The sequence below is a fragment of the Hippoglossus stenolepis genome, chromosome 21 (assembly GCF_022539355.2).
Source record: "Hippoglossus stenolepis isolate QCI-W04-F060 chromosome 21, HSTE1.2, whole genome shotgun sequence".
Lineage (NCBI taxonomy): Eukaryota > Metazoa > Chordata > Actinopteri > Pleuronectiformes > Pleuronectidae > Hippoglossus > Hippoglossus stenolepis.
This window is the reverse complement of record NC_061503.1, coordinates 5175330-5189027: the sequence shown is the minus strand read 5'-3', so window position 1 is coordinate 5189027 and position 13698 is coordinate 5175330. Positions and strand designations below refer to the sequence as shown.

Sequence of the window (13698 nt, the reverse complement as noted above, 5' to 3'; positions counted from 1 at the left end):
CGTTAGTTGGCGTAAACAAAGCATAAAGACACAACATAACCCACACATAAACATAAAATTTAAGTTTACTATTTTGGGCTTTAAGTGGAGTTGTATCTGTGCTCGAATGATTTCTTGGCAAACGCCGGTCAGGCAATGTGATACGTATCTCCCACTCAAACCACTTTTACATTACACACATTTACTCACATCTCTGTTCTGTATAGGTTATTTTTGTTATTACTTTTTGGACAGAAAACAGGCAGTTTATTTGAATGACCAACGATTCCTTTAATTTAAAAGCAGGGTCAGCAAGAGAGCGTGATATTTTGTTGTTGCCGTCCAGACAGAGGGGACACAGACAGGATACAGCATCCATGAACAATGATGGCCATTAAACAAACTGTCCGCTCCCAGCTCTCTGTGAGTTCACAGTTAGCGGCACCAGAGCTGTGCTTGTCCTGGCTGTCCTTATCCACCTGGGCTCTTTTCCATTAGCTGGATTATCTCTGTGCTGCAAGTGGGTGAGCAGATCAGCCATGGATTATTAGTCAGGGGTGGTTGGTGGTGGTGGAGGTAGTGGGGTCTCATGGGAGTGAGCGAGGGGGGGGAAGAGATGCTGGGAAGAGAGATAAAAGAGCTTAAGCCCTGCTTACTTTCTCACCTACATCCACCTGGCCCCTACCTCCAAACTCCGACATTGGGAAGGAATGGGTGGAGGCTATATGACCGTCAAACAAGCACTGCTGATGGAATATATCGGCACCTTAAGGACACATTTTAAAGACAGAACAGCCTTTGTGTTAGCCAGAAGACACAACCCAGAACACACTACTGCCAGTTACTGTAGAACCCAGTTCAAGTGGCACTGGAACATAACAGTGACCACTTTAAGAAAGGCTTCTGAGGTTCATTTTACTCCAGTGATGTTTCAGAAAATCCCTATTAAAAGAGTTTTAAGACTGGAACCAAGCTGGCCGGTTTCAAGATGATTCATGACTATAAAACATTTGATACGGAGCAAAAATAAATATTGGAAAATGCTGTGTACACAATTAATTTAAGAGTGAAGGAACTGCCCATCCCATAAATCATTGCGAATGATCCCTTTCCAAAGACTTCAAGCTCGCTTCTTCTGGATTTCTACCTTTTTGTTAATATAGTGTTACAATATGTTGTAGTTTGTATCTTGTAGTGTGTATATAGTGTTTTATACCTGTATAGTAACCTGGTGTAATGTCACTGAATGACGCAATCATATTCCACATGATTTTCGTTGTGGTAAACTTTTCCATGGTAAAAACAAGCTCCGTCAATCATTTACATTTTACTGACCAAGCAAAGGATGTGCTACAACTGCAGGGATTGTTGATTCTCTAGAAACGAAGTCACAATGCGTGAATCAAGACAATCCTAATGGCCATGTGTAGTTTTTTACAGTGTTTGAACTCTCGCTGACGCTGATTCAGCTGACATCAACTAGTTTTTTATTTTTATCAACAGCTTTTCTCACACTTGCAGTAGTGCCCCCCGATCCTCGCAAACAGACTCTGATGTGTAAAATCAGTGAAGTTCCCCTTTAAAGCCCATTATGATTGATTGCAAGTGGCCAAGGTATCAGCGGGATACCAAGCTCTGCAGCTTTCAAATAAAACATGCTTGTAAATTTGTTGAGGACTGAAAAAGAAAGTCCCTCAGGCAGAATCAAATTCACAAGAAAACTGGTTTGTTGAGTTTGATTTTGTTTGACCTTTTAACAATTGGTTTGAAAAGAATAAATCATATGCAGGGAAGACACAGCGGCTGTCAACTTTTGCAAGGATTTTTGTAGACATAACTTGCCACAGCTTCAGAATAATTACTTCCTGGAGGTAATGATAGTAAGCCTAGATTTTTACTACAGTTATTAAATATCAACTGCTTTTATTAGTCTTTTTTTTAAAGTAAACCTCATTGCCCAATAGACAGACAGAGAAAGAGGATGCAACAATGGCATGTTGTAGTAAGATGTCTTGTTTGGTCGAGTGTTTGTGGGCTTATCTGAGTGCAGTTTTGTTTATAAGACGTATGACATGTTTGTGTTTCTGGCGCAGGGAAAATGAGAATTCCCTCACAGTATCTGACTGTTGCAGGAGAAAGACAGATATTCAATAATCAAGCATGACTGTGAAGAACAAGTTGGTTAACATTTGGGTCAGATAAGCAGCAGAGTGGGTGGATGACAGGACGTGTTGCTGATGAAAGGGTTTCAATCTGATTCAGCATGAAAACACTCCATCTGTCTCCTCTGTGATCTGTCCCCTCGCTCCACATCTCAGTAATGATACCACATGCACTGAAATTAATATTATCAGACTTTTGTCCATGTAGATAATAGCAAATAATCTTATAAAGTGGGGTTTCACATCCGGGTGTGAACCCCCCCTCCCCCCACAGTTTGTCCATCACTGATGTGGAGATTAATAGAATGATAGGACAGAATATGATTTAGCAACAATCACTAAGTCATTACCTAATTTGGTGAAGACAGTGGGATCAAGTGGCCTGTCGACTGTGGAACAATCAGGTGGTGTTAGAATAAAACTGAATTCAGCTCTGACATGATAATAATGCATAACCTAATACTGATTGAGTATTTCGTGGTAGAAAGTACTATTTAAGCATAAAACTCAATAGGTCACGAATAAATGCTTTGACGCCAGAGTGTAATTGTTTTGTCTGTGCAAATGTTTAATGTGGACCTGTCCAGGGTTGGCGGCCTGTGTCAACTGGGTTGACTCCAGCCCCCCCTCCACAACCCTCCAGAGGATAAGCTGTATAGATAATGGATGGAGTTGCAGGACAGAAAACCAAACTAAAATAAACTGCAAGTCTTTGAATAGTTGAAGGACACAGACTAAGGTGGATTTATCACCATGAAACATTTCTCATTACACACATTTACCAATAATATAAATACCAAAGAACAAATGCAGCTTTAGAAAAATAAAATGTAATGGAAAAAAGTATATTTTTAAGACATTGATTTGAGAGAGTCCCAAAGCCATTTGTCAGTGTACTGTGCAGCCAAGCTCAATGCTCATCTTATCAGTTATTCAGCAAATATATTGCCTGCGTTATTTAATTCAGCCACTGATAAAACAAACACCCCGGCCTCAGATCGAGACAGAATTTGTCATATCCATTCTGCTTTCCTCAGTCCATCCATCAGGATTTGCATGAAAATAGTCAAATGTAAGACCCAGCCAGGGAAATGATGACAGAATATACACCAGTGAGATTCCTTTAAATGCTCTCTAACCATTGTTTTTAGCAAGATTTAGCGCTTATCGCTTGCTCCTTATCCTGTTGTCAGATATGGAACTGGCAGCCACAGTCAACATTATAACTGTGCAGTGGCTGCAGGAAGACGGATGGGTGGAGTGACTAAGAGGGACACAAGATGGACACCCAGATAGATACAAGCAGAAAGGCAAAGGTTAGCATTAGACGTGGGCTGGACAGGGTCAAGTGTTGGACACTGTCCTACATTACTGAGATGTAGTTTTACTTTTTGGCATTATGTCTTGTGTGTGTGTGTGTGTGTGTGTGTGTGTGTGTGTGTGTGTGTGTGTGTGTGTGTGTGTGTGTGTGTGTGTGTGTGTGTGTGTGTGTGTGTGTGTGTGTGTGTGTGTGTGTGTGTGTGTGTGTGCTCAAGGTGTTCCAAGCTACAGTTGCCTTTGTTTTGGAGGGTAGTTTGGCTGGAATTGTGAATGTATACCATTCATCATGTCCTTGGCTGCTTGGCGTGAACCCACACATTCACCCTCTGAGATAACAGAGGACGAGCTAAGAAACAAGCCGTCTACATGCCCAGAAGAATGTGTGTGTTTGCGCTTGTGTGTGTGGTTTTGTGTAAGCTGTATATTTCTGAGTGCTTTTTATTGCTTGACTTAAATGAATATTATTACATTCTTTTGCGGGTTTGTCCTTGTAAGGATCTTTCCATATCAGGATGTTCACGTGTATCACATCTGAGTGTGTATGACAAGATGTAAAAAGTGTTTTTCATCCTGGACTCTGTCCCCATATGTAGATCTGCTTTGAGTGCTTTAGTTTGGGAATTCTCCTCACGCAAACTCTCCCTAAGGTTGGGCCTCCCCCAGTCCACTTCTGCTTCTCATTTCTCCGTCCTCCTCCCACTGCCCTTACCCGTATCAGCATCATCAGCACTGGCACGGACTCTGACGAAAACAGCGCACGACTTCCTGTCGTTTCCAGCGTTTGTTTGATACACTCCATTTCTCCTCGGCTGTTTCTTCATTCCAGATGAGGCGAGATGGGTCAGTTTTCACTCAGCGCACCGAACTTCATCTGGCTCTCATCAGGGGCAGCAAGTGTTTTTGCATGGACTATTTTTCAACAGACATCATTCATCATCCGCTTTTGAGATTGTTTATGCGACTCTGTCCGATGAACAATTACCCTAATATTTGTATTGTATTACTCTGGGGAGCTATAGCGTGTTTGGGGCACTCAAACATGTGATTTCCCATTGGAATCCAAACAAAGTTACCATAAATTCCCCATAGAGACTCTACTGCTCAGCACTGAAACTGACATTTATTGTAGCCTTTATCTTCTGCTGATATTTTTCAAAGGTTTCTCATGTTGTTTTAACTAATCAGCAGTGACATCATAGAAGTTGTTAGCAGTAGCACGTGCTATAAGCAGATAACACAGCAGTTCAACGTTTTGTGAAATGCACTTCTTCAGGTTCTTGCAGAGAGATGGCTCACATTTATATGGTGAATATAAGACTATAGAGATAGTTTAGCTTGGCATGGCACAAGAAAATTGAAACAGATGTAAACAGCTAGTCTGACTTCATATTATTGTAACACAATGTGCCAACCTGCTAAAACTCACATTTTAACACCTTGTATCTTGATTGATTGTGCTATACAAATGTCCATTCCATCCATTAATCTATACCGCTTATCCTGTAAGAGTGGCTGGTCGCATTTTCATGTTCATGTTTCTGACGTCCCCCATTCAAAAGGGTAGAAAATGGTTCGTGAGTACTTCCTGAGGCTCAAGCGCAAATCTTTAGGAATCTTGTTTTGTCTGATCAGCAGTCTAAAAGCTGAAAGTATTTCCTTTACAATAACATACATAACAGATAAAAGCTGCAGATCTCTAGTGCCAAGACACTGGAATCATGGGATAGCTTGGAACTGAAAAGATTTAATGGTTTTCAAATTAGTTCATTAATAAGATTGATTTTTCTGTGCTTGAATTATTAATGAATCACCTAATAAATGTTGCTATAAATCTTTGAAATAACCATTAATTATCATTGATTGGTAAATGATTTCTTCTTTCTGTGGTTGCTTGAACTGAAGCAATAGTGAATTAAAAGTCATTTATCATTGCCAAAGACTGACTGCAATAGCTGTAAGAGAGATATCCTGAGCTTTAGAGATTAGCTTTAGTAATCCTCAAAACCTTCCCTGTTAATGCAACTGTTTGGTTTTCTCTTCCTTTATTTACTTCCTTTCATACTCTTGTTGGGACTTAGCACGTTTACTGGAGTAATTAGTTGATATAAGTTATTTGTTTTCATTCATTTTGACCTGAATGTCCATGATAGCCTTTGCACAGCTCCTTGGGATTGGATGTTACTGTTAGCTCTCTCTACTGGTGATGGGGCGGCATCTCTGTGCTGTTCTGTTAACTGTTTACCCATTTACCCTCTCGCTCTGGCCTGCAGGCCATTTGTCAGCACTTTCTGTGTGTGTGTGTGTGTGTATCTGTGTATCTGTGTGTGTAAGAGATAGAATGTGTTTGCCTGTTTCAGTACAGCTTTGGTGTAGTAAACCTGAAAGTGTTCATACTGTATTGGGACACCCTTAAGTTTTAAAGGGAACCACTCGCACGTTTGTACATTCCTTAAAGGAGTTTCTTGCACTTAAGGTGACCAATAGGCTGGTCCACACACAAACACACATACACTGTCAAACATGTGTTGCGAATTTGTCAGACAGACACACTTGGAGTCGGTGCGAGGAGGGAATTCCTTCATCTGCACGCCCCTGCACATGTGCTCAGCATCTGCTCCACACACACAAACGTGCACACACACACAAAGGAGAGAGAGCCAGTGTGAGAGGAGATGATGATAAACACTGATCAAGAAACAAGAGAAACGTTTTTTTTTCAAGCATTCCACAGTCTCGCTCTCTAAGCGCTGTCCTTCTAACCTCCCATCACAGCCTGAGAGAGTCTCCAAAGAGCTGCTGGAGAGCCTGTTAAGACTTTGCCGTCTCAAGGTTACGAGGCACACTGATCCGATGCTTCTCTTTTATGTACTGTGGAAGCCAGTCCTCCTCTCGGTGAAGAGTGATTCGCCCGCTCTTGACGTTTAAAAGTGGAGGCACATAAGCCATTTGCTTCTTTGAAGGGTGGTGAAGGAGGGGTACATGTGAATATTAGGCATGTTTGCCAAACAGACACACACACACACAGAGAAGGATCTGCATGTGCTCTGCATACAAGCACATGCAGATCCTTCTGTGTGTGTTTGTGGGTGTGTGTGTACTCATTTCTATTACCTCCATAGGACTAGTAGACCTCATGGGAATCTGAGCTTGGCCCAAATGAGGCAAAATCCTTTCTGAGGTCCTGTTTAAGGTTATGGATAAGATGTGAATTGCGGTCAGGTAACGGTGAGCCATGAATTGGTCATGGCTAAGGTTACGGGGGGGGGGGGCTATGGAATGCATGATGCCAATGAGTGTCCTCAGTAAGGTAGAGGTACAGTGTGTGTCTGTGTCTGTGTCTGTGTCTGTGGTTGTGTGTGTGTCTGTCTGTGTGTGTGTGTCGTTTCTCCAACTCTCTGGACCTGTAGTTCAGTTAGCTTTGGAATGAAAGCATACTGTTTGCCAGAACACAAAGAATGTAAATCCGGGACTTCAGAGGATTAATTACCACTTACCCAGAAAGGGAGTCAGAGCATGTAATACATATGATATATAATTAGGTACATGATATTGCCTTTGTGTTTCTAATCCCAGATGATTAAGCAGGTTCTGCTGTGTGCGCTGTGTGCGTAATGAAAGAATCGAATGAGTTGTGTTTACACATGTTTTCCTTCTCTCTCTCTCTCTCTCTCTCCAGGATGTTGGAGTACTCCCTCAACTTGCAGAGCGTCAGTTTTTCAGCAGTGAGGACGGTTCGTGTGCTGAGACCACTGAGAGCCATCAACCGAGTGCCAAGTGAGTGCAGACGTACTGGCCCCTTCTTGCTGCAGCTCTCTAACCAGCCTCAGGATCTGGGAACACATTGTCCTCTAATATCACAACACTTTTGGCTTCCTCTGGAGCCAAACACACGTCTTTTGATCTGAAACTAAAGCCAGACTGTGTTTAACTTTTAGGTTGGCCATAGATATAAACCATTGGAATTAGTGGTGTGCTATCTTCCAAAAAATCGCACTGTGATTTAAAAAAATCTGAATGTGTACTTTGCATCAATTATGTAATACATTGCAGATCATACCCTGCATCTTAAGTTTTCATCAGAGGCTTAAAGCCCACGTTGTCCACAGCTTTGAAGGACATCATGTTCTAAGCTAGACAGAATATGACCACCTCTTTTACATTGTTTGCTGGTTTTATCATATTTTTTGACTGCTCTAATGTGCTGGTCCAAAAATAATCTGTACATGTGTATTCGAAAGAACGAGTTCGCAAAAACAAGCCAGGCCGAAATGAGTTTTCTGCAATGGGTTGCTGCGCTCAGTCTTCGAGATAGGGTGAGTCATCCGGAGGGGGCTGGAAGCAGGGGATAGGGACATCTGGGATACCCTACTTGGCCGGCTACCTCCGCAACATGAGCCTGGTTAAGCGGAAGATGATGAATTGATGGATGGATGGATGGATAGATAACGCAGGCATTGAACCTCATAAAGAGAAAGAGCCCAAATAGGCACAGGCTGAAAGTAAAATAAGTCACTCTACAATAATCTTTGCTTAAAAAATGATATTACCTTATCACAATGACCAAGTATTGACGAGCTTATCACGTTTACTCAGGCTGAGTAGCAGAAGATATCAGCTGCAAAGCATTACCTATTCTAAATTTAGGTGACTTCCATTCCTCTGTCATAGTAACTTGCTATAATTTGTGATCATGCTGGTGGACTGAATTCCCACACAGTTGTGGAATGTAGGTCAGGAACAAGCTGATCCACATTTGCTGTCTGACTGTCTCTGTGTTTTGGCTTTCCCCAGCCACACACTCAGATTTATATGCAATTTTCCAAATGACCGCCTTTTATTAAAGGACTGTAGTTCATAGCTACAATCACACACACACAGACCACCCCGCTGGTTCATCACGATCCAAACACACAAATCCCTGAGATGCTTAATCCATCCGTCATCCATAACACATACACGCACAAACACAGACATTTTCCTAACCCCCCCCAACAGTTCCATACTCTTCTCCCCTTTTCTAACATCAATCTCCATTAGAGTGTAATCAGCACAGCTTGAATTTCCAGCGTGCACATTAATGTTTAAATAAATCACAAGAGTTTTTGTACCCGCCCAACAGTCCACTCAGTGCGTCCATCCTTACTTGAGTCCACCCACTGCAATGCTTACAGTGAAATGCAGACCATAATTATGTCATTAGCTTCTCAATTGAGGAGATTGCAGGCCAAGCGAGCAATGATGCACACTTGTGATGTGTGCGAGCGTGTGTGTGTGTTTGTGTGTTAATGCAGGTGTTTACCCCATCCTTCTCTCCCATCCTTCTACCAAGGACACTCCCAAACTTAATCCGTAATCTCAACCTCTTGTCAATCAAGACCATCACAGGGGTCTGCTGATCCTCATTAGGCCGCTCATCCACACACTCCAGCAGCCGAGTCACGCACACACTGACTCGCTCATTAGACATCCAGCCATTGCTCAGCCTAATCACAAGACTAATGGTGCCATTAATGTGTGCTTGATTTGGTGTGGTTCTGGCCCCGTGGGAGGAAATGTCATTGGGTAGATTTTAGGTGGTGGTGAGGAGGGGGGGTCCCATTGTATTTGGTGTGGTGGAAAATGACTTCTTCAACCCCGTCATCCCTGTAGCTGCATTGTCCTGCAGAGGGGCCTCATCTTCCCTCGGTTTACTGGTGATTAGGTGACATTCAGAGCTCAAGTGTAAAACAGCTGAACACTCAATGGGTTGAGCCACTTGGCACATCACCAGCAATCACTGATGCAATTAGCAACCAATCTATGTAATATAGCCACTAGCACAGTCCACTCAAGAGACATAAATCCATCACGCTTTCATCAGTATGGATACATGCTGATAGGATGTCAAGATCTATAGGAGGAAACAAAATATGTATAAATTAGTTTTGACAAAACAGGAGTAATTTTTGTTGATGTCAATGTAGTGATCTAAATCATAAATCAACACAATGCAGATACCAGGTACATATTAATTTAAACACAACCAAGGCACATACGAATAAACAGCTTATGCCTTATCAGTGCGTGTTCAGGTCAGCAGGTTGATTCAAACGATCAGTCCAAGGTGGTGTAAACTTTCCAGTTGAGATTCAAGTTGATATTTGTCCACTGCTGCCAAAAATGTAAGACATCTGAACCCGGATCAGCAGATACATAAACTGTTAGTACTTACATCCCTCTGCCTTGTCGTCTCCAGCGCCCCTCTCTCTCTGTCTGTTACATCTTACCTTAAGTCTGTATTGGACCAGAAGGCTGGAGCTCATCTCAAAACTCTCTCTCTCGCTCACTCACACACACACACACACACACACACACACACACACACACACACACACACACACACACACCCTTAGAGTTGCATTAACGAACACATTGTTCCTGGCCCGGTGTCCACGTCCTGGCCTCTGACAGTGATTGATGCTCTATCACAGGCCATCCTGCTAGTGGAAGTGACAGATACATTTTGCAGGTTTCATCCACCGACTGCCGACGAAACCAAAAATTCCAGACTGTGTCACCATCACATCACGGCCCATCCTCTGCCACCCGATTGGCTATTACCCTCACATCCTAGTTTGGCCGGCTGGGGACCTTGTACCGGACCTGTCATTGGCTACAAAGCTGACATGACAACCAGTGACATTGCTCTGTGTGGATCTTGATATTTAAAGACTGCAACTGGCCACTCCTGTGTCCACAATGCAGTATGTTTTTCTATATGACAGAAGAGGAAAGAGAAATTTGTTTATTGAACACTGCTCATCACAGACATGGTGAAGTTGTTTTGACAAGTTTGAATGGGTAGTTGTGTGTCTAGTACAGAGCTGAAGAAGAAATAAATCTAAATGTAGATTTACCCAATTACCGAGAAGCCAAGACTTATTTTCTCTTCCCAGAGTAAACAGTGCTTCTTCTAAATAAAACTGCAAACTTCAACATTTACAATATACCGTCAGCGACTGCAACTTTATTAACCTTGATTCAGCTGCAACAATATGCAAATAGAAGTGAGGAGCTGCTTTAATGGGTTTTATTTTCAGGCCTCGAGGCGCTGAAACCTAGAATACCGACTTTAACTTGCTGATGTATCATTTTTCTGCCTTTTGTTTGTAGCAGTAAAAGTGCCATGTTATACAAGGAGAAGAAAAATAAAGTTTGTCTTCTATCCTGAGGCTCGAGTGCCACATTTAACAGACACAATTTTGTTCAAGCCAAACCTATTTTTGGAAGAGAGAGGGACCTCAGGATGATGGTTGCTCATATGCCAAAGTGCCTGCTTTGGTGGCCATAGCAGCCAGCTGCAGTCTGTATTTGCAATTCATTACTTGCCTCCTGGCAAGCGTTAATGTGTTATCCACCCCTGGTGTTAATAAGAACTAGGAATGAGTTCCTTAATGCTAAGGCCAGCTGGCGTTAAAGAAGAACTCTACAGACTTTACACATACTGTTTTGACTTGGGTTTCGGAGACTGTAAATTTGAATCATAATATACAAACACTACAGTTACTGCGTTTGCTACCGTTATTAACAGATACTGCACTGATCAATTAGCGTTTCACATCTGTGTCATGAGGTTGATGTGAAACTCGGAGCCAAACCTGTCTGGCACATACTTTGTGTCGCTAATATCCACATTTCGATCCAACCCAGACCCAGAGTTATGGCTTATTAAGCTTTATATCACTAAATACTCAGTTAAAATGCAAGATTATGCAGTGCAATGGCCGTTTTTTTTGATATATTTCTTTCTTAATAAATTGCCAACCTGAGCCCAAAACATTACACAACACATTGACCTAAACCAGATATTTCAAGCTAGAGGACTCAGAGTTCTGCTTTTACTCCTCCTACTTATCAGGGGGCTTGAATTGAACAGGAAGACATTGTTTGGGAGTTTATATATCAATATTTTTTTGAAAATACAGTAATGGTAGACTTGGCTGTTAGACACCATGAATGTGAAGCATCTTTATCAAGCATATGTCCATATCAATAGAGGAGCATTACTACACGGCTGCTGCTGGTGTAGTAATGCCAGCACGTGGTTGGTGGAAACATTGATTTGGTCATGGTGGTCATGAGGAGATGTTGGGTTGCATGATGATAGGTTTGCAGGACTGAATGACAGAATTGCAACCAGACACTGACTGGTAAGGAATGTGGCCACAAAGATCATTGGTGAGGGAGCTGTGAAAGTGAGGGTTCTGACGTGTCTGCATGTTGAAGCTGTGGTGATGGAGGGAGAATTGAACAGGAGAAAATAGCAGAGATCTACCTACAGAGGAACAAATGGAAAAAAAAAGATATTCCCTGCTGAACTTAAGCCAACGCTTCATTTGTTGGATCACAAAGCGATAAAGGAGGCTATGATTCATCTGTTAAAGGGACATACACCATTCCAAGTTGATATGGTTCTGGGTCTTAATGAAATGTCTAACATACTTTGTCAAAATACCAGATCATTTAAAAATTCCTGTATAAACAGCCCTCACAGGCGACCTTGATGCTGTTCTAAATGCTATGAGCCGCTCCCCCTCCCCCTCTCCCCCATGATTTTAACGTATAAAATATTTATGATATAATTATCAAATATATCCCACTGTATTCCTTGTTGTCTGGGATTCCAATCACAAATTAATTCCCCTCTCCCCCCTAAGCACAGCAGACAGACAGAGAGAGAGAGGGGGGGCTAACATCATTACCCCGACATTCGGTAAACAACAAGGAAGCAGATCCGGGCTGACCTTATATATACAGTCTATGGGGCCAAATGCGTCGTGAACAGCCGGCGCTGGGGACCGCTGCCTCCACGGCCTTCCGTGTGTACCCGCGAACTACTGTTACTCGAACTACTGTAACCGCGGAACACTGCGGCATAAAAGCTGCGCGGAAGTCTTCCAGGGGCCAGCGGCCGTTGCACGCCTGGCTGTCCGGACGCTTCTCTGGTGCCCATGACTGTTAGGTCAGCCTTCTCTCTCGCGTTGTTGTACCTATGTTGTACAGTATGAACACTCGAGTTACACGCTGTCTGCAAATTCCAGCTGGGCGCTCCCCTGTGACTCCAGTCCCAGTCAGCAAAGCGAGTGCTGACAATGCCGTGAACCGCTCGTGGGGCGCTGCGCTGAACAGGGCGGACTGGGAGACTTCCAGTATGACAACCCAGAAGCATCGCCCTGGTTGACGGACTATAACAAAGCGTGTTTTCCCATTTTGGTTGGTAGACGCATCATTAAGAATAACAAGTATTGCATGCTATGTCCTTTAATTGAAGAATCTGAATATGCTGCATCAAGGTGGAGGGCAGTGGTGACACGATACCCTGCAGGCCCACAAGTGAACAACAGACACAGTAGAAACAAACAATAACATTCTGTCTCAGACTCGATGGGTCTTGATGACACATTCAATGCTGCGAATCATGTTTGAGCGAGGCAGTGTTGATTGACGAGCCAAAGGCAGCGTGCAATAGGTGATTATCACAGATACACACAGATGCACACACTGAAGCTTCTCTGTCTCAATGAGACGCAGTTCAGAATTCTTTGCCTCAGCACATGCCGTTATCAGAAACAGCATGTACATTCATACACATATTTCCTCACACACTTTCTGTGCACACAGGTCTGCAATGCATGCACGCTCACGCTGTTATGTTCACTCATGCGTCAGTAATGCAGGGTGTTTCATCCTGTTGGTGTTTGAGCAGCTCCTGGTTCATGTACACTGTTTTGTACTTCCGCCTTGATGAGCCCGAAAGGCGACAAGAACACAACAACATCACCACCTCCCAGCTCGTGCCCTCCTACTTCTACAACACATTATTTCCCTAACCCTCAGTGCTGCAATTAAAGAGCTTATCTTCTCTAAGCTGTTAGGAAAGGGTTTTATAGCAAGGACAAAAATCACCACTTGACTTCTGCTGTTTTATTGTGATGGAAGGGCAAGAGGGAGAGCCCAGAGGACTAATGCGTGATACTGGGACTCCTTGTTTTGTGAGCGGTTCAGAAGAAAATTAAAAGCTAATAAGTTTAAAACAAGATCAGAGGAGGAAGCTGCTTGCCAGAGGATTTATGCTTGTCAGTCTGTTTTAGTCTTGTCAGTCTGTTTAGAGCCAAACACAAAGGATCTTGTTAGTCGAATCTCAATATGACAAGACCACCCCCAGCAGCTGTTGGCAGAAAAGTGACATTTTGTTGCT

The 13698-nt window shown here is 42.8% G+C and overlaps 1 protein-coding gene across 8 annotated transcripts in view; it reads left to right on the top strand.

The window, feature by feature from the left end:
• The window catches only part of cacna1g (calcium channel, voltage-dependent, T type, alpha 1G subunit), a 147201-nt gene that overhangs the window by 19380 nt on the left and 114123 nt on the right, over window positions 1-13698 (top strand). For all 8 annotated transcript variants that reach the window (XM_047338374.1, XM_047338370.1, XM_047338369.1 and 5 more), the window contains exon 3: window positions 7138-7235. In XM_047338374.1, coding sequence (XP_047194330.1) covers window positions 7138-7235 — 98 coding nt within the window. The remainder of the gene's footprint in view (window positions 1-7137; window positions 7236-13698) is intronic.